Source organism: Megalops cyprinoides, chromosome 9 (genome assembly GCF_013368585.1).
Source record: "Megalops cyprinoides isolate fMegCyp1 chromosome 9, fMegCyp1.pri, whole genome shotgun sequence".
Taxonomy (NCBI): Eukaryota; Metazoa; Chordata; class Actinopteri; order Elopiformes; family Megalopidae; genus Megalops; species Megalops cyprinoides.
Genome location: NC_050591.1, coordinates 33,341,432 through 33,363,274, shown reverse-complemented (window position 1 = coordinate 33,363,274; position 21,843 = coordinate 33,341,432). Strand labels below are relative to the sequence as shown.

Below are 21,843 nucleotides of genomic sequence, written 5' to 3'. Positions count from 1 at the left end.
TGCTCCGCGATGAAACGCGAGCAGAAACAGCACTGCGGCAAACAGGCTACCGTGTGACCCGCGGAGTTAATACGGAATTCTAATTTTAGATTGATGTGGAGGATCATTCCCAACGGTATTGAGGAAACCATGCAGAATATATTGATTCAGTTGCCGTCATATTTCAGCGCGAGACGTGTGGTGCCTGTGTGAGTGAGTTTCGTGGCAGAGTTTATTTGAATCTCTCCTGCTTGGCCCAGATTGGCCCGGGTCAACCCAGTCCCTTTGTTGTTTTGCCCTTGGAACACTACGAAGCTGTTGACCTCAAAGGCCCTGGTTTGCCTGCACTGATAACAGTGGTGGAGGTGAATGTAAAATTTGCAGATGTGAGCCAGCTCTGTGCCTGTAATTTATAATGTCCTTACGAACTGGCACGCTTGTGTGAGAGGGATGCTAATGGAATTGTCTCTGTTGATGTCAGTGTCCTTGCCGCAGCCCTGAGGAAATTAGCCGGGTACAAACTGACAGGAAAGAAGAGTATCAAATAATCTCGGTTCAATTTGTTTTCCGGGAGCGATTCAGATCAGGTAAAAAGCCGGAGTGAATTGGCTGTGCAGGACAGAGAGCTGCGGCTAAGTCTCTCTCTCAGTGGTGCCCTTGTCTGCTGAACTGTCCGAAAATGAAAAATGCTCTGGAGAGGTGTCTGTGACTGCCCAGATCCCCGGAGGGGTCCAGAGTGCTTCTGTAGTATTGTCCTTTGATGGTGTTCGGCCTACTAAACCCAGAAAGTCCCTGGGATGTGTATCACCGACAGCAATAGAGTGCACATGCATTGTCTGCACCCGATGGGAATACTTTATGAACAAATGGAAACTAAGAACCTGACCAATGTGGCCACCAGGGACAGACTGGGGAACACATAGAGGTGACTGCATATTGGACTGCATATTTGGATGTCTGTGGCCAAGTGTGGTTTGTACACTAAAATAAACAAATCCTGGATTCACTCTAGGTTTTTTTCTAATCAAATTCTGGATCAGGCACACTCTTGATTATGGGATACCCAACCGACCCATAATAGTACTGTTCTGTCACAGCTGGGGGCAATTTATGAGCTCCAACACATCTGTGAGAAATGATAGCTGTGAGTCACGGTTGCACAGTGAGAAGAGCTGTCCACTCTGGGAGAGGATGGCATCTATTCGCATGCTGGAAATGAGGCCTGTGTGCCTCGGGGGATCTTGACCTCAGCTAATGAGTAGCCTGTAGACACACTGGGATTTTTCACAGGGATTACAGGCAAGGATTTAACAATACCGCAGCAGTTCAGCTGAGGCACAGGTGAAGAAATAGGAAAAGCCTATTTAAGATAGGACTAAACGTTGACTTTGAAAGTTATTATGGATTACACCCAGAGGAATCAGATAGTTAGGCTCTGGACAAGGACAAAATATAAATGAACTAAATGACAATTGGCAGTAATTGGTCTAATGACAAATGCGCAAAGATCTCTGTCTTTGATACAGAGTGCAGCCATTACTGGGGAAATTCTCTTCAGGGAAATTCTGTGATAAAAAATGGAGGTGTCAGAAAGATTTTGATGTGTGGTGTTAATTTGAATGAACTGACCTGTTTGGGGAACCAGAGACACATTAGCAACTGAGTAAGACTGAGAAACTGTCAAAATGTTTTATAACGGCGGGGGGCAACCGGTTGATAGCCATTGATCATTTTGCCCACAGTAATAATATATGAGGAATATGTCTGAGCAAAGGAAGGAGGGTGTGTGCTAGTCTGTCCTACATTGATCCAAGGTGTAGAGCTTCAGACTGAACCAGTGACTCACTGTTCCCCTGTAGCTGGTGTGTGACTGTGTTTGTGTGTAGGCGTGTGTGTGTGTGCGTGTGTGTGGCTATGCACGTGTATGCGGATGGACGCATGTGTATTCTACATGTCTATGTGTGTTTGTATGCATGTGACTACACATGTGAGCATGTGTGTGTTGTATACTCGTATGTGCATGTGTATTCTGTGTCGCTGTGTGTGTGTGTGTGTGTGTGTGTGTGTGTGTGTTCGGGTGGGTGTGTGTTTATGGGCCAATCAGAACTTCCTGTTCGTATGTGCATGGCATACTGTGTGTAAATGATTTGTCTGTACTTTGCACACAGGAGTAGATTATGTGTTAATGAACGAAGGAAGCTGGGGGAGGGGAGGGTGAAGGAGGAGAGAGCAGCAGAGATTCACAACTTTCTTCCTATGAAGGAGCACGGTCTTACTGGAGCTCAGTAGTATGCTCAAACTCCACGCTGCTGCCAGAGGACTGTGATGTGGACTCAGCCTATCCACACAGCTCTGCAATGCACTGGCCATCAGAAAGACCTTCGGAAAGATTTTATCGATCACACTCAGGCAGAATCACTTTACAGAAATGACAGCTGAGGCACACATTTTATCCAGAGTGAGTAAGACATGAACAGCGCAGATGCAGATCATACTGGGTAACGTTCTGTGTTTGAAATCCAAATCCCCTTTTTCATTGCATGTGTCTTGGAAACCTTTTTGCCTCGCCTGTTGTTTTACAGGGACTGAGTCTGTACAAAGGCAACTTTTTAATTAACTTTCCTTCTGTGTAATACAACCACAATACCATAATTATACAAAGAACATTGGTGTTTAACCAGAGGGTTCAAAAAACCTAAAGTACAGCCAGCTAACAAGCTAATATCATTAAATAATAATGGCCTTATTGGATTGTCTGCAGTCTTCTAAAATAAAATACTGAGTGCCTTACTGTCTGCTTCTGTACGATAGGAGCTGAGGATTTGTTTTTAATTGCACAGCAATTATTGACTAGTTCTTGTTTATGTGGAAAGATCAGTTAAATATGGAGGAGGAACACAGCCATTAGTTTCATTAAGGCAACTTTATGTCACCAGCTGACACAGGCAAACAGCAGAGTTGATTGCCACTCCAATCCATTGAATGTCCTTGAGTGTCCCAGTGGGCATGTTCAACAGGCTACCGCAGAAGGCAAGCAGACAAGCCATGGCAGATGTGCATTCATGGAACAATGGGTAGAACTTCATCACACAGGATAAATCATGCTCTCACACCGTTCATCACTGTCAGTTATGCTGCAGAGGTTAAGTTGGGCAACGGGTTCTAACACAAAGTCAAGAGCAAATCTGTGTCCTGCTATCTGTCTCTATGTGATGCTCTCATTACAGCACATATATACACTATGTACCTATTATATGCAGGGAAAAAGAAAAGAAATAAAATGCTGCCCTGAGCTGTAAAAATTGTCGTTCAATTATTTTGAAGATCTTATTGCGTTGTTATACAATGGCCAAGCAATAATAGCATCTATAACCGTAATTAATCCTCTGAGCAAGGCGTTCTTTATTAACAGTCCTTAGTTGCGCTTTTGCGTATTGTGCCATTTCCACAAATACTTCAAACATCATGAAGCGTTGATTGATGTCAGCTGTTGGAAAAGCGGATCATCGCTTGCGGCCGCGACTGGAGAGCGTTTCGCGGGCAGCAGAGTCTCGAACGGGGACGCTGCCGGTGTGTGACGTCACAGAGAAAAGGTGAGAACTTCTGAGCGGATGTGTGACAGCCGCGCCGCGATGATCCCCCCCTCTCCCCCCCGGGGGCTCAATCAGCTCCACCGCTTACAGAGGTGCCTATTTTTAGCCGCGTCCGCGCACATCTCTTCAAAAAAATGTAAGTGATGACGGTTTGATACCGAAACGCAAGCTGTCGTAAAAGCGATGTGATAAATACAGCAAGACTTTGCCTTTGTATACTATTCTCTCCCTTAACCGTTGCACTAAAGAATACATTGGAGGTACAGAAATAAACAACTCTCAGCGGGTAACTAATAATATAGAAAATTAATTAATGTTACTTTTTGATTCGCAGTCCAGTTTTCTCTCGGGCCACATCGTGTGATGTCAGTGCGCCTCTCGTGTGTAAAACCTATCCCCCTACCCTCGTGTTACGGTCGAACTTTGAACTGTTACGCAATTAATCAATGGCAGAATTCCAAAGATCCGAGGAGAATGGCCAGGTTCCCACAGCTGGGAGGAAATGAGCCACTTTGCTTTTAATAGAATTCTCATAAGCCGATGAGAAATGAATGCAACGAGCTGTATCCACCTACACACAGCCGTCTAATATGCATTTCCCTCTGATTGCGTCCACCTGGCATCGCCGTCCATTCAGTCCCTTCTTATCCGTTACCGTTGTCTATGCCTTATAAATATGTGAGGAACAGTCCTAAAGGCCAGGTACTCACTGGCACTGACACCTGTTTTCATGATGGTGAATTAATTTATTTTATAGGATGCAGATGTTATCAGAAAGAACTATGCGCGCATGAACAATAGTCTGTCCACGGTCCGTTTCGAATAAGTTTATTTAACAATTTACATGTACACGTTGGTTTCCTAGTCCTCCCCATGGGAGTGTCACAGTTACTTCCTAGACAACAGTAGCAATTACACTTGCTCTAAAAAATAAAACAGGCTTTGAATTCTGCTTGATATCAGAAATACGATTCCAGTTTTCTTTTTTACAGAAACTCTTGTATGACAAGAATGAGGAGAGTACCATTGCATCACATTACCCAGTGAAGAGTAGTCCAGTAGCAATGCCTTATAAAAAAAAATGAAAAGCAAAAACCAAACAGTTAGCGAGGAACAGTTTTGGGCACCAGGAACCTGGCAGCCTCGTAACTGAAAACCATCCGTATTCAATGCTGAGATTTAACAGATGACCATCACATATATTTGGTAAGAAACGGCAGTATCCATTTGAGAGTTTGAAGAAGATCCCCCTGAATATTACACTCTTTCTAAAACTCATTTCATGAAGCTTCACAGCCTAATGATAATGAAACATGATCAATCTGAGAGACATTAGGGTTCCTCTGTCCATTTTTACTGGGCTCCCTGGATAGATGTATTCTGTAAAATAGAATAGAATTCCAGTGCTTATCTGTTCTTGAGAAGCTGTGATCACAAGTGGATTTAATATGTGCATAGTTCTGCAGTTGGATATTGGAGAACTATAAGTGTCTGTGATTTAAAAAGGACAGTTGTTCCACTGTGATAAAATGGGCTGAAATTATAGGGCACATTTAAAATCAATGCACAGGTGAAAGTATAAAAATCCTTCACTAAGCTCTCTGGCATGAATCGTTCACTACGGCAACGAAATCCATAGCAACCGGAATCTATGATTTCCAATATCTGAATATTGCTGCACAATATAGGTGTATAGCTATATGTTCACTTACAGACCAATACTGGTAAAATGCAGGAAAGAATCACACAAAGCTTGACACTGCATGATTAAGCTGCACAATGAATAACGTAATTGGACAGAGGCACATCCTACATGTTCAGAATGATCTTTCCCAACACTGAACCGAGAGAAACCAACTGGCAACTGAATGTTTCTTCCAGCGTTCCCATGAACACCATCTGTGTTCAGTATAATGTTTAGAGATGAATGAGGTGCTTTTTTCCCTCAATGCACCACAAAAGAGAGATGCACCTCAAACCCACGGTGTAAAAAGACACAACAGCAGGGTCACACAAGACCACCCGGTCCTATTACCCATACTATAGTATACTTCAGCAGGAACATTACTACAGACAGTCACTTAGTATCAGCTTTGACTGAGGAGTACTGTGGATTGAATGGGTGGTGACATCCCCATTCTTTGTGTACTGTGGTGAGACATTTAGTCAAACTCAGTTTTATAAGCCTTGAATTCTTAGACTTTTCTTTGACCTAGATTAAAATGCTGTGTAACCCACAGGGTATCAAACATAATTTATGGCCAGGATAGTTCTCTTATGAGGCCATTTTTCATCCAGAGATAGACTTAACTGATTTGCCATCTTGCTCCTGATAAAAGCACATTTTTTATGACTGCAACACAAATTTCAGGAATAATACAGGAATGCCTTCAGGAATATCTACAATGGCAAACCACATGTACTGTATACAAAGCCTACGACTGAATCTTAGCTTGTTGTTCATATGCTCAGAGTTTCGAAATATCTTTCTCCAGGACAGCAGCTGAGATTTGTAATCAAACAGTTATGTAGCCTGATAAGCCAGTGGGCTCCATCAGCTCATTCCAAAATGCCAGTGTGTTTTATAATTGTAAAAAAGATGCTCGCAAAAACATGTTCTCTGATGCTAAAGAGAATGCTATGATACTGTATGGCATGTGCTGTTTCCAGGCTATCTCAAAGGACGTTCCAGATCGACTGGTGATGTTATGATAAATGTTATGAGCCAGCCTAGCAGACGAGAGTCATCCTGTCTTCATACTTTGCAGACAGCTTCCACATGAGACTTGGACTTGAGATCTTGAACTTTTCTTTTCAAACATTCATGGGGGATATCTTCCAATTATACATTAGAAAAAAAAAAAACCCGACTGACCAAACTCTGTGTCACAGATGCTCTGTGCTGTACGGTATGACCTACGACTGCAAACAGATGCCGAAAGAAGCGCACAGGTGAACCGAAGCCTCGCCGGGGCCACATCGTCAGCATAAAGACCTCAGGGCCATTTCACCGGGCTCGCCGCCGGGAGGAAGCAAGGTCATCTCCGTGTCCCTAAAGGTCATCCTGCCGGCCGCGGCGGCCAGTGTGGGGTCCGTGTAGAAACGCAGCGATTGGCACCTGCTGCAGATCACGGGGCCTCCGTAGCGGCCGGATCCGTCCATCAGGGGCCCGTCCATCAGGGGCCCATCCATCAGGGGCCCGCCTGACAGTGGCACGTCCATCAGGGGCCCGCCCGTCAGGGGCAGTGAGCTGGCGGTGTGGCGGAGCGGCGTCCGGGCGGGCCTCAGTGCCGGGACCGCCGGCTTCAGCTCCTCCACTCGCCCCCGCACACTCTCCCCCTGCATCCTGCAGAGAGAGAGAGAGAGAGAGAGAGAGAGAGAGAGAGAGAGAGAGAGAGAGAGAGAGAGGGAGAGAGAGAGGGAGAAAGAGAGAGAGAGAGCGAGAGAGAGAGGGAAAGAGAGAGAGGGGGAGAGAGAGGGGAGGAGAGAGAGAGAGAGAAAGAGAAAGAGAGAGGGGGGAGAGAGGGGAGGAGAGAGAGAGAGGAGAGAGAGAGAGGGGGAGAGAAGGAAAGAAAGAAAGATACAGAAAGAGAGAGAGGGAGAGAACAGGGGAGAGAGAGAGAGAGAGAGAGAGAGAGAAAGACAGGGGAGAGTGGGAGAGAGAAAGATGGGCAGAGAGAGAGAGAAAGAGAGGTAAGGGGCTGGGAATGTGTCCCCCGCGGTGCATTCCTGTAATCATCCCTCCGCCTCTCCAGGCCATCTGTCTGACTGGCGTCTCCTTTGATGCAACATGCCCCGTGGGAATGTCCATGAACTGCATCCTGCAAAGCACTGGTGTCAGTACCGCACCTCTGCCCACATTTATACCTGTAGCGATCTGTTGACGGGACACCCCCCCCACCCCCACCACCCAATTCCTCTACTTACAATCCATTTCATAAAAAGGACAGCAGCCTAAACCTCTCTGTCATAGTCACAAAAATCTTGCAGTTTAGATCCACTCCAAAACTGAGCCAAATCAAATAGATTCCTATCTAAAGACAATATGCAGCACTTGCACGGTTCTATCTGTCATTGCCACGGTTATTCAATCCAGATTTTTATCCATGGGCTGCTATGAGCATCAACAGGAAGAGAGGTCTGGGTCTGCGTGCTTCTCTGCAACTCCTCCGTAGCCATTTTACTGACCAGTGGACGTCTCTACTGCTAAAAAGCATAATTAACTTAAGCGCTGGATTACAGGATTTAAAGGACAGCGTGCCTGTGGTGAACAACTTCTTTTTTTTCCCCCAGCACAGTAACTGCACATGCTTTCTTAGCACTTGACTGAACCAAATTAGCCTTTAACCAAAGGTTGTCTTTTGAAAGGATAATGATGGTAAATGCATATATTTAAGTGCTGCAACACTGAATACACCTGCAGCTGTTGCTTTCATCAGACATGGTGATATGGCATCAAATTTTTATAAGGGAAAGGGCACTGCTGGCAGCTGGGTGATGATCTAGTGTGCAACAATAATCTTGTCATGATACACATCAAAGGAGCATGATTTGTACAAAAGACAGAGATTTTTTTGTACATTTTTGTACAAATTTTCCACAGGGGGAAATTAAACTCAACCACAAAGAAACCTCAAAAAACATGCACGACTCCAAACTCAATATAGCCAATATTGCCAAAGCTTTTTGTGGATATTCGGGGTGGGGAGTGGGGGGAGATGGGGGAGACATGCATGACTCTCGTGTTCCAGGTAGTGTGGGTGTTCAAAGGCCGTGATAAACTTACTCTGATCAAACAAACTTTATTAGTAAAAACACTGACGTGTTTCTGCCTAAGCCTTCATCAGAATGATGTGACCAATGGGAGATCACACATCTCCACTTCCCATTGGTTAGCACGTACAAATGCCAGCCCCCTGTTGGTCTGAAAATGCACGTGGTTGGTTTACATTCTCACTTCTGTACTGCTGGCACATTGGCTAATCAGGTACACCCAGCATTTTTTTTGACATCCTATTGTCCTGTGACTGTTGTGATTGTTTTTCATTAGATTACATTTTGAATTTCCAGATCCAACAGAATGCTGCATATTGCACTGATGAAGGATTAGATCAAAACACAGTGCTGCTTGTTTACTGATAAAGATTTTTATATCCTACAAAAGGCCCCTGAGTGCTGCTGAACTAGTGACCTGCAGACTTTTTGGTCATGTACCCCAATGAGCTGATGAGCTAGTGGCACTGATCTAACAAGGACCAACCTCTGGGTACAATCAACACTGCTTTATGGTCTTCACAAACATGGTTTGAAAAGTTCAGTGGTTGGCAAAATTAATGGAAAAAAATTGAATTTGTTCTGGAAAAAAATCACACTTGCATTTATTTGTAGATCAAAGATGGAGAGAATCACACAACCCCTGACCTCTGACATCAAGGCAACCAGTATGTGGGGCACAATACTAGACAGGACTGGAGATTGCTTGCTAGTGTCAAGGACCACGTCCTCTCTGCTCTACGGTTTTTATACTCCTGGACCAAACATCACACCTGCCTCTGGCCTCATTTCCCAATATCAATTGACTTGGATGTGGGCAGTAACTTCAGTGGTGAGCAGTCAACGAGACAGACACTGGCTGCTAAGGCAGTTCACTCAGTACATGGTGATGATGTGCACTACCTTCTGTAAGACCAGCAGGCTCTCATGTCGGCAGCCCGTATCACACCACAATGCAGCTCATTCACAACAATGATGTGGAACCTCCTTTTTTTCTGTAACATTCTTGGTCTTTCCCATGTCAGTATTTCAGTTCAAAGCTGGAATGCAAAGCAGTCTGTTCCTGTTTTTGTGCTCTCAGCGGAACTCCCATAATTCACTTATCGGAATCAAAGCCCACGGAATGTGAACCGTTTTTCAATTCTAAACGCTAATACATCATAATGTACACATTATTCCATTGTTCCCTCGCGCCCTGCCTTTACCCTGCAACTCAGAATGCATGCAGAGATTATGATAAGGTGTAAGCTTTCATAACCATCACTACTGCTGTGACTGTTATAGTCATCCACAGGCTGTGGTCATACCCAGCACTCCAAGCTTGGTTTACCTTTGGCAGCAGAGGCCCAGAAAAAACAACAACAAAAGAAAAAAAAAACCTTTTCTATTTCCTGTTTTCTCTTCTCCCTTTTTCACTCATATATAAAGCTCCTGGGTCACAATGCTAAAGATTAATGGCTTGTTTTGTATACAGCTTAAGTGATTACGTTCCTGTGGTTTCCCCAGATCACCGTTCCTACTCATGGTACCATCTGCCTCCTCTCTGAACAGTATGTGCAGTACTCTTGCCCCAGTGAATTTATGTCCCAGCTATATGATGACATCAATTGATTACCACATCATCATTTCATATACTTTCCTCTCCAATGCTCTGTCAGAACAAATCCTTTCTTTATGATCCCAGATTAGCAGCAAGGGTGGTTGCCATTGGTTACATAATACCTTTCTGTGTGTCTTCATATATACGTAGATGTTTGACCTAGTATACTGTATTGATCTGTACAGACCTAATCCACAACTGGCAAATAGAAGATGAAATAATATACTCGTGCACTTGAATAATATACTTTGCTGTTTGGTTCACCTTGTGAAGGCAACTGGTTTGTTAAAAATGCCATTTCTTGCTTTTGGACATGGAAGGATAGCACAGATCTCAAGATTTATGTTTAAACTTGTTATGAGCACCTTTTAATTAGTACTGATTAAAACCACGAAAAGAGGGTGAATTGATCTCACGCCAAAAATGAGGACAGTGAAATGACAGTGAAACATATAAAATTAAAATAAAAAACAGCTGCAGACGGGCTTGCTGTCACTGCAGTATGTGAGGCACTCATAATGATTGCATTTTGTATGTCTTGATTTCATTATATAATTTTTCAATAGAATGCAACTTATGCCTCCAAGCAATCAAATTGTTGTTTTCACGGATATTATTTGTCTTCCAAGTATACAAGCATATATTCTTCCAAGTATTGTATGTTTTTTTTTCTCCCTCCTTCTGTGTGGCAAATCCAGGTTCACCAGCCAATAGCGTAATAATGTAGGCTAAAAACACTTTGCCACGCCCCAAAATGGCCACCAGCCTATGCACACAAATCTGTACCAGTCTTTAATCAGACATTACAGGACTTTAAAATTCCAAAACCACGATTTACAGGGCAGGGGCTTATGAGAGAGCGTTTCCTCCGTCAGTCGATATGTCTCTCACGTACTCTGCTCAATCTGTTTAGTGTGCGTGTGCATTTCACTCACCGCAAACAATAACAAAACCTAAAAACTTTATATTCAGTGGGAAACATTACATTACGCCACATTACATTACATCGCATTACATTACTTCATTTCACGGACGCTCTTACGCAGAGCGACTTCCAAATAAGCGCATCACTAACACGTGCAGGTAACAGCCCAATAAAACTGCCAGGTCAAAACAACTGTATCAGGCAACGCATCCACTACACCCAAAGCAACCCAAACACTCTTCGGGCACAATGGAACTCAGTGTGCTGTGTGTGACGGGCCTGAGGAGCTGCCAAGCAAAACTCCCTGCGTCACTCAATGTGACTCCACCAGCCGGAGCAGTGCGTGAGCGTGACTTTGCAGTTTGCACAAATGCACGCACGCCGCAGGCACAAATCACGGGGCGAAGCCGCATTACTGTGGAAAAGTTCGCCCGGGCAACCCTAAGCCTCGCCTTCACAACGGGATGGAACACGGGATAAAACATCTGTAGCTCAGAGTTTTACCCTCTCTGTTACATCAAACCCTAAGCTCCTGTAAAAAGCACAGATCTGCCCCTTCCAGCCCAGCCCACAAACGCTGCCGTACTGTCAAAATAAAAAGCATGTGATAAATTAAGTGAAATAAGAGGCTCCGGGAGCAACAGCCAAAAGGCTTAATAAGTCGATGACTCGCATCTTAATGCAATACCCTAAAAAGAGTAATAACAACATGAAACAAATCTTTGCCCTTCAATCAGTCAGTCTGGGTTTAATCTTATTATCTCTAGCCTGTTTGCCTCCAAACCCTATTGTCCTGCTCTGGCTGTCTGGCTGCCGTGGAGTGTTTCGCGTGTGCTTGTTTCTACAAACAGGGCTTCGGTAATTAGACTTAGAGGCTCCACACAGCAAGTGGCCGTTTCTGATAAGGCAAGGAGGGAATAGTGTTTGGCGCATCGTGGGAACCCTACCAGCACGGCCTTGCAGCTCAGAAACACGACAACTGAGTCATGACTGCAGAGTTAAAGGGGAGGTCTTCCACAAAAGAGGTCAACACTCAGTAAAATAAGCTGGCCAACTGGGGTGCCTTTCTTTGACTGAGCAGGTTCAGGTTAACATTTACCTGAAGGAGGGGGCATTTTCAGGTGCTGCAGTGAGAGAAAATGGCTGTGTGGGTGGTGGCGGGGGGGTGGTAACTGTGCAAGGAGGGGGGGGCCTCTTTTGTGTGAGACACCTGGGGGGGTTCTATATCCACAATTCGCTAACATTTACCTGATCATACCTTGACAGAGGACGATGAAATGGTGAGCTGATTCAACCTGAGAAAGAAAGGGGAACAAGCAATGAGACAGACAGGGGGAAAGGGCTGTGTCCTGGGGGGAGCCCCGTGAGACAGCGCCCGGACTAAGATAAGCAGTGCTAACTGCGAGGGGGCTCCCGGGCTACAATACGGAGCGCTAACCGAGAGAGAGAGAGCCCGGGTGCGAGGCGGGTGTTTCACCGCCTCGTCCCGCCCTCCCTCCGCTCGCCCGCCTGCCCCTCGGGCCATCCGATGCAGTCGGGCCCCGTCTGTGGGGAGCCAGAGGTCATGACCCCTGCGCAGACGGGCTGCGTCGGGCCTCTCCCCGTCTGCGCAGGCTGCACCATCTGCTTTGCAGAGAGAGCTGACGGCCTTTTACGCCAGAGGACTTTTACCGCCAGCTATCGACCCTCTCGGCAAATCAAAATGACAGCACATAAAAACAACAACATCGACAACCAACACAACATAGCAATGCAGAGATGGTGAAACATACACAGCCCCGAAACAGCGGGCCACGCCTCCCAACGAGCCCCTTCCAGAGGCGTGCTGGCGTTATTTAGAGTGCAGAACTGCTAAGGACAAAATGACGGGACAGACAGTGGGTTAACACAGCGGGAGCTGCCGCCTCCAGGGCAGTGTGGAGTGGGTATCTGTGAATCGGTGCCGAAGCTAGATGCTCTCTCTAGAAAAACACCCCTATTCATTGCATGCTGTCATTATTGTTGCAGCTCCTATAGTACCGAGAAAAGCATGTTATGTAACTGCACAGCTGTTCTTGGGATATTTGCAGGCTTTTAAATTATTCATCTCCATCATAACCTGGACATACCATATTACACCAAACTTACAGCACAGTGCTGTATACCTACAGTATCAACTTCAGCTAAAGGGACTGTTAATACTGTTATCTTAATAATGCTACGATACCGATAAAGTGCACAGTACTGCGTAATATTTACTTTACTATTTATATATCACAGCATATCCTGCTAACCCTATCATATCAGACACACTTACCATAATCAGTCCTTCCAGACTTACTATGCCGTACTTACACACTCCTAAATCTAGTTTTACAGTGTAAAATTTAGCAAGCGTTTAAGCCTATTTTGGAGCTGATGTTGAGACTTTGATCTCTTACAGAGTGAGCTCAGTGGTCAGTGGAGCTGAAGCCAAGCGCAATGGCCTGCTGTTCTCTGCGTGCACGGATGCTGCGGGATGGCGCCAACCTGCCCAGGTTACATTATTCCAAGGTCACATTAATGCAACGCACAGTGTTTCACTTTCTGCTGCTCCCGTTTTAACCTGGCACGGATGTGACCCCACAAGACAAGCCTTTTTTAATGTCCGTGGTACACCAGATTCAGGGCAATGTGCAGTATATGCTTGCATTTAAACATTGTCTGAGACCCAGATGTGCTTTTAGTCCTTAGGCTGTCTTGATTTACAGGATTATATTAAAAGGTTTTACCATGTTACCTTCAGCAAAAAATAACCAAAAAACTGCTATAGAAATGAACAGCATTGTTCAGTCTCTCGGCAGACAGGGCAGAAGGGTTTGACCTCCTTCCTTTCACACCTAGAAGAAAAATCACTTAGCAATTAAAACAGCCTTTGCTTTAGTAGCACAATGCATGTGTCATTTTAACAAGTATGTAAGTTGAAATGACAATAAACATTCAGGTCTGTATTATAGGAAGTCTGTGCAAGTTAAGAACCCTTATAGCACCACGGTTATCTGCAATTCTTAAGTATCATTGCACATCCTGCATACTGTGGGAATATTCAGCTTGTAAGCACTGGCTCAGCACTTAAATGGCAGCTCTGCCGGAAAGCGGTGCCTGGGAAGGGAGACTTACTGTTTCTCAGCTTTGTCTCTGTCGTCCAGGAAGAAGAGGGCCGTCGCGAGGAAGAACATCCCTCCCAGGATGATGACGAAGGGGCAGAGCATGAGCGCGTACCCCAGGCTGAGGAACTGCCACAGCGCAGAGTGTGCGTAACTCTTCTGCAGGGCGTCCGAGATCTGCCCAAAATCAAAACACACACGGGCGCAGGGACCCGTGAACGTAAACGCTCGCGCTCAAATACGTACACGCACACATGTGCACAAACATACACATCTGTATACACACACACGTACGCGCACACATACACGGAAACACACTCACACACACATACACACACACGCGCGCACACACACACACACACACACACAGATTTACACCGGCATAAAATAAGCATCCTTCACATAAGCACTCTCCCTCTGCACATTCATAAATGAACCCTTCTCTACCATTATTAGGACCTAAAGGCAGCTTTTTACATTTATATGTATGAGGACATTACAGCCATGCGATCCTAAAGCAGCCTGACTAACACAACAGAGGGAGCACCTCGGACGAGGGGTGAGGAATATTCACGTTAATGCTGACACAGGGCAGTGGCCCCGCCTCACTGGAAGTCATTTTGAATCACTGTGGCAGGCGCGGCAGATAATGAAACGCACAGCTATGCACACGGGTCGGCTGCTTAATTCAGCGGGCCCGGGATTGTAAACGCTAAAATATTTATTGCCATAAAACACACAGTTTAATAATTCATTCTGTGTTCATAACCCTCATTGTGGTTGGCGGGTTCTTTCTCCGCTGTTTGCAGGATTAAGAGGATAGATTATGTTTAATGATTAACAATAGCTGCTTCCCCACCAGGGACCATCAGAAGTGCTGACGGTCAGGCCTTTTGTTTTTTTGCAAGGGCTCCTTGTAATGAATGAACCACAGGGCTGAAAAGGAGTGTTCACTGTGGGTTTACCATGAAAACACAACGGCAAGAGACACCAGCAGCAAAACCCTCCTTAGAAAATACAGTTATGGTAATGAAGCAAGACTCCATGCTGGGTACAGTGCATATAATTAATGCTGTGAAAACCTTTGCCTGATCTCTGTCACCCGCTCTGTCTTTAGCATTCCTGCAAATTAACAGGAACGATTATTTACGCGATCTAATGCCAGTGTTGTTTTTATTCCTTCAGTGAGGCATGAACGCATTTATCAAAGTGCGCTTGTGTATACTGTACGTGATGTCATTTGAATTATCGTTGTAACTTTCCCCGGTGAAGCCGTTTGCAAACAACGGAGTGTGACATGAATGAGGCAATTTAATTTACAAGTCAATTCATAACAACTGCTTTAAATGGAGAGAAAAGCATCCGCTCCGAGGGGATTCCCACAGGGACCTGCATCGTGCTAAATTATCCAGTTAAATTAGGCACCCCTCGTAATAAACGTATATGGCCACTAAAGCCCCCTCCTCTAAATTTCTTGGAAGCACAACATATACATTCGGTCTGACAAGGCGTGTGTGTAAAAAAATCATGCAGTATCTCGAACTCAGAGCAGAGGACCGGGAGAATATTAATACTGACTGGGTCATTTATCTAGCACTGTAGCTGCTGTACGTAAGCAATGAGACCTATTTTCTGTCCTTTGCTTGGGGTTCCATTCAGTCCTGGGTTAGAGGCATTATGAATGCGTCACTGTTGACCAATCACATGCCTGTTTAGGCTCCTGGGTGAACAATGCATCAATTGTGATGTAATAATAGGACAATTTCCGTCGACCATAGGCCAGCCCAACAGCCATCACAGTACCGGATGTCCTTGGGCTCTTGTGTGTCGCTTGTCTTGTTTTTCTCTGCCCCAGCATGGAGGTGCTAGGTTGTGTATTATTCCCCTTGGCTCAGCTGTGTGGAAACTTGAGGCGTAGTGCCCTTGGTTATGGGTCTATTGACACGGTGACCCTCTCTGTTTTGGGAGGTATACACGGTGCTCTTCTGCTCCACAAACTCAAACGTAACCGTGCCGAGACACTTCCCCAGCGGGACGTCTCGGCCTACATCTGTGTTATAAATACCAGTCCACTCTCACACTGTCTGTCTCAGCCCCCACATGACTCTGACAGCTAGTTCCTGATTTTTCTGTCACCGTCTCACTCCTTAAAATACCTGTCTGATCGTTTCAGATGGCTTCGGGGTCATCGCTGCAGTGCATTTGTCATTTTGTTTTTCATAACTTTTTTTTTTTTGTCTCATTCGAGATGACAGTCTGAACAGCTGTTGTGTCACAGTCTGCCTAAATCTCCACAACTTTTTTTTTTCTACCTCAGTGTTTTACTGACAGTTCAGACACTACTTTACACATGTTGGAGATAGTGTTCTTGAAGAGTACCTCACACAAACACACCAAATGCAATCATCTCCAAACGCAATACTTACTCTATGAAGGGTCCTATATTAGAACTACACAGAGCCTTTGTAGGCTTTAAATGAACATTCATTACCACTGCGTTTAAAACACACATGCTTACTGACAGACTCTCATAGGTCATGCCATGTCACAAGTTTGTGTCACATTAATGTGACATTGACATACCAAATTAAAATGTCATTGTACCATTACAATGAATGGTGGCAGTCCCAGTGACAGGTTTTTATGAATGTCTATCTGATGCTTATGAAGGTGTTATATTGGTTTAATGAAACACCTTTTGTAAAGAGTATATCTTTGACCCCTGTATCACCAATTCAGTGAATTAAAGTGAAACCACAACAGGCCTTTTTTGTGGAAATAACATTTTTTGTTTAGTTTTAAGTGTTCCCTAATGAGTAATTGGCTTAGGCTGTACACTAAGGACACCATTCCAGAGTGTACACAATGTTCCGGAATTGGCTAAAACAAAGGAAAGCGACCGACCATTGCCCTGTGTGTATAAGGATTCAGCAGGTGATTGAAAGATGGCTGACAGACTGCATGATGCAGTGAAAGGATAAGGTGTATCAGATTATCTCACCAGCCCAATCAGGTACGGGCTCCCGGCGTCCCCCAGTATGTGAGACGTGAAGCTCTGCAGGGCAACAGCAGTGGCTCTTCGGGTTGGGATTACAACATACTGAAACAGAGATTATGCATTACTACATAACACCTGCACACAGAAATGGGAAGAAATAAGTGCTTACCCAGCCGTTAAAAACCCTTCTGAAGTTTTAAATTGGGGTTCAGTTGTGAAGTTCACTTCACAGCATAACAAACCATGTAAACCCTCAGGTCCAGTTGAATATCTTGACCTGCCCCACTTCTAAGCCTGGCGCTTTCAGGACGGCTGGTGCCTTTTTTTGTACCAGGGTCCTCATTATGCTGCCCAGACGTGCATCGTGGCTGCCTTGATCGTGATCTTATAACATAATAACAGTATATTTCACTGACATACCTAGTGCACATTAACCGGCTTCTCTGACGGCCGCAATGCTCTAAGAGACCCTAAAAAGACGAGCGTCTTTGTTAATGCACATGCATAGCCTTCCGGGCTCTCGGTAGACAAATATAGGCTGCTGCACTTACCATTAAAATGTCTGCAGTAATAGCCCAGTTTAAAAAGAGCAACGTCTCCCCTATGAAAATGCAGATCTGTGAGGCGAGAGAGGGAGAGGGGGGGAAAGGATTAAACATCTGGACCGATCCGGACTAAACTCGCTCTTTTGACAATCCATTGTGTTCATTACATCGGCTTGTCTTTAATACTAGATTCCCCAAGATCTCATTTGTCCACTCAGAGCCACAGAACCTTTACAGTAAATGTCAGAAGAAATGGGTTTCCACGAGAAATGTCACGCCTAGTTCACTCTTCCCTGATCCAGAATTAAACATCTATGCTCAGCTTTCACAGTTTGTTGACACAGTGTGAAACTCTAGTCTAGATGGCAACTCACTTAAAAATAATATCAATGCATTCTAAGATAACTGAGGTAATTTGTCAAACATTACACCATTTTAAAATAATGTTCTTTTTTTTAGATAGGAAATTTAGACCCGTCTTCATTACTTTTAAAATTGTACCACATTCACCTTTAAATTAAGTTAAGTAGGGCATAGGTATCAAAGGCCAACTTTGACCACCTGTTTTTTCCTCAGTGTAATTTAAATCCAAAAATTAATCATTTCTCCCACAGGCAAGTATTTGTGGAAAGTGACAGAAAAAAATTATTTGGACTGAAGCCAATTCACAATGGGTCTCATCTTGGACGACCCATAAACCTTGGTGGGTTGAAGAAAACCTTTACAGTAATGTACCGTTAGTGTTGGAGCAAGTGCTGGAACATTCTGAAAGTGCTGATAGCCTAGAGGCACTGCATGGGAAAAAGGCGATGGATCTGCATTAACCAGGTGACACAGACACATTCAAGCGTTTACCAAGAATATGGACAAGGTGAGAGGCCTGTTTCAAACAGATGCCTGATGGCTTTGTCTCCTAATAGGAAGCATATGGAGGCTGTCAGGAGTTCAGGCTGGGGTTAACCTGCCCGCTGCTGCTCGGATACAGCCAGATGATGAGGTGCGCCCAGGCCAAACACGGAGCAAGCGCCCCCTAGAGTCTAAGGTGTGTCTGAACATGAATGCGGCTACATCATCCATCTTTAAAAGGTCATGGTGAATGGACGCACCAGGTGGATAGCATTCCTGGAGACAATTCAAAGTAAAAAATGAAGAAATTTCGAGTATCCTCAGTATCTCGAGTTTGACAAAAGTCCAGACTGGGATGGGGAGAGGCTAGAAGTAATGCCTGGCATGCTCGTTTCCAGGGCAACTGGAATGATAGGTGAAATGGCAACTATTCCCAAGACCCAGTAATTAGACCGGGTAAGAATTTAAGAAGTAACAGGAAAATGAAGTTAAATATTAAAACATCTGCTTGTATACATGTTTTATAGATTGTATGTTTTTAAATCTCTGATTAATTTTAATTATGATGAAAATATTATATAATTCTGTATGTAAAATACTGTATCTTGCTTTTAAAAAAATCACCCAAACAGTATTAGCAGTAAATTCTTATTAAATTTAACAACCTGCTGAACACCAAAAACATTTCATGGCCTGCTCTACATGTCAGACAGAATACACATATTCCCAGTGGACATCAGAGAAAAAAATACACTACTGTAGGGTTTATTTTTAGTCTTTGCTAAGGTTGTGCGGCCTAATGTGCCTTCTTTGACTGTCCTTGTTTGATTTTGACCCGAAAACTGGATTGCGCCGCGTTGCTTTCCGTAACGCCAGGCCTCCGCTCAATGTTTAATGAGCTTTCTAAAAATACACGGGGATATCGAGGGCTCCCAGAAGAGGACCTCGGAGCCGGCGGAACGGCGGAACGGTCACCGCTCATCACTCACGTAAGCTCCCACAATGCTCTTCTTGGCAGCGACGAAGATGAAGCAGATGAAGATGGCCGACCCCAGCATGCTGACGGCGCACACCAGCGGGTCCGCCCTGTCCGTCTTCTGCCGGCACAGACGGGTGGAGGCCGCCCCGATCAGCACGCCCAGGAAGCCTGTGACGCAGGTGATGGCTCCGAAAATCAGGCTGTGGGGGGAGGGGGGGTGGGGCTGGGGGTGAGCGTGGCTCAGAGGCACTGAGCAGGTCAGGACTGTCCTTCAAACTCGAGTCCACTGTGATGGATCTGCATGCCTGTGTTCTCAGACTGACTCTGTACTTGGTGAGGTAGAATTGGTTAACCTTCAGGTACCTACCCATTTCTTTATTTTTTTTTTTGGAAACCTCTAACATCCCCCACCCCACCCACTTAAACTCTTTTTTGGCACTATATTTTCTTTCAGGCACTCAGTAAATTGTACATTTACATCATTTTACTCGTAGGCCTACAGTCTACACACCTGTAAGACAATGCAAATAGGATTTCACAATGTGGTGCTTTCAATGTTTAATTGTCTAATTCTATTCGTATTATATTTTTACTGGTCTACACCTGTACACTTAGAAGTCGCCTAGCACCACCACCTTAGTCTGAATTTCCATATCCCACTCAACCACCAAATAGCCAAACAGCTCACATGGATTGGATGGAGATGTGAGAGGAAATCGCCAGGTGCTCTCAGATGGCAGGTACCTGTCTTTGATACTGCAGGGCTCCTCTGTGCAGGGCATGACGGTCTTCTGCACCACCTGCGCCCTGTACAGGTACTGTGGGATCCACATGCCAAAGGCACCGGTGGCAAAGGACACGGCGGCGGAGGCCAGCGAGGAGAAAACGTAACTACGGCTGCCGGGGAGGGACACACAGAGCACAACCACTCAGGACTTCTGCTGGTGTTATTCTGCAACCCAAAGCTGCCACAGCAATGCTTCAAAAAAAAAAAAACCCAGAGGCAATTCAAAGACAACTATGCAACTACAAAAACAACAAAACAAAAATGAAAATTCTCAGCAGACTCCTTTATACAGAGCCACATGTGTAGCTGTATTGTCTCCTCCATTGACACAGCTGCATGCTTAATGAAGCAATTCAGGTTAAGTGCCTTGCTCAAGGGTGCTACACCAGAGGACCAGCTTGGCCCAGAAACGCACGCTCTGGCTGCTAACCCAATTGCCAAACTGCAGCCCTGCTCCGCTCTGCCTCCCCAGGAAACCCCCCTCTTACTTTTTGGCGAGGGCCTTCATGTCGCACGCCCAAGTGGTGCGGGCCTTGAGGTTCCCCCCGAGCTGGTCCGCGCTTCCGCGTTTCGGCTCGGGCACGCAAAACAGGATCAGCGTCCCAGCTGTCATCCCCAGCACCGGGGAGACCTACAAGAGGGTGGAGAGGACCTCTTCATCAAAAGGACAAGACAAACTGTACGGCACATACTGTACACCAGAGTCTGAGGACTCTGAAGACTCTGAAATGATATTTCTGTGCATATTTCTGCATCCTCAGTATGTCGTTTTGCTTTTCACTGCGCTTTAGGGATGCTACTGTGTGGTACATGCTGGCTGCTGAGAAATGCTCTTCAATCAACAGCCCATAACTGCAGTAACATCAGAAATGTGTGTTGTCAGCACATATTGATGTGTTTCTACCATAAACCTCCGAGGCTTCTCTGTTGGTGCGCGCAGGGTGTAACGTGTTTGTGTAACGTAAGTGAATCTGAATAAAAATCCCCGCAAGAGCACAAATCTTCTTACATAAACTGTGCAGCGGTTGAAGCTGCCTCTGTCAGGGTTGCATAATTGCTTCCTTTGCTAGCTTTTCATGCGTGCCGCAAGGAACTGCATGGGGCGGGGGGGGCTGTCCTCTCGCCGATCGGGCCAAAACACACACAGGAGGCAGCGGAGAACACGCGTGGTGATCGTGCGTGGCGAGACCTGGTGCTGCGTCTGTCGCACGGAGTCCACCTCCTCATCTTTCACTGCGACTGCCCCTGCGTCTGCGTCCCGAGCAGCGCAGCGGAGTGCGGCCCTGCGTCTGCATCCCGAGCAGCGCAGCGGAGTGCGGCCCTGCGTCTGCATCCCGAGCCGCTTCCCGCCGCAGCCTGCAGAGTTCTGCACCGGAGGCACGTACTTCTGCCGTGCGGGCGGAACGCCGCAGCGGCTTAACAGGGACATTGAGCTGCACTGGTGGAACTTCTTCTCCCTGCCTCTGTGCCGTGAGCCATCCTTAGCTGTGACAGTCAGCGTTCAGTCAATACCTGAGGCTCCTGGCTGGAACACGCCGTGTGCAAAGGGCTGTGTGCAGACCTGTTTACACGAATGGGATGACATGCGCATTTGTTCTCAGACGTTAATTTGCCATGCCCTTTCTCAAGCACAGCCCTAAATTATTTAATGAGATGAAGGCAAGGCCTGATAGGTCTTCGCAGTCCCCCTTTT

At 45.5% G+C, this 21,843-nt stretch overlaps 1 protein-coding gene across 2 annotated transcripts in view; it reads right to left on the bottom strand.

Annotated features, from left to right (window-relative positions):
- Window positions 1-4,389: 4,389 nt before the first annotated feature.
- The window catches only part of LOC118783527 (protein spinster homolog 2-like), a 59,265-nt gene continuing 41,811 nt past the window's right edge, over window positions 4,390-21,843 (bottom strand). Inside the window, exons 6-12 of one of the 2 annotated variants that reach the window (XM_036537441.1) lie at window positions 20,639-20,781; window positions 20,108-20,260; window positions 19,374-19,563; window positions 17,545-17,610; window positions 16,997-17,095; window positions 14,009-14,172; window positions 4,390-6,918 (exon numbers count right to left, since the gene is read on the bottom strand). In XM_036537441.1, the coding sequence (XP_036393334.1) occupies window positions 6,555-6,918; window positions 14,009-14,172; window positions 16,997-17,095; window positions 17,545-17,610; window positions 19,374-19,563; window positions 20,108-20,260; window positions 20,639-20,781 (1,179 nt within the window). In that variant the 3' untranslated portion in view covers window positions 4,390-6,554. Of the gene's footprint in view, window positions 6,919-12,069; window positions 12,166-14,008; window positions 14,173-16,996; window positions 17,096-17,544; window positions 17,611-19,373; window positions 19,564-20,107; window positions 20,261-20,638; window positions 20,782-21,843 lie in introns of those variants that run through there. The other variant, XM_036537442.1, reaches the window with a different exon arrangement.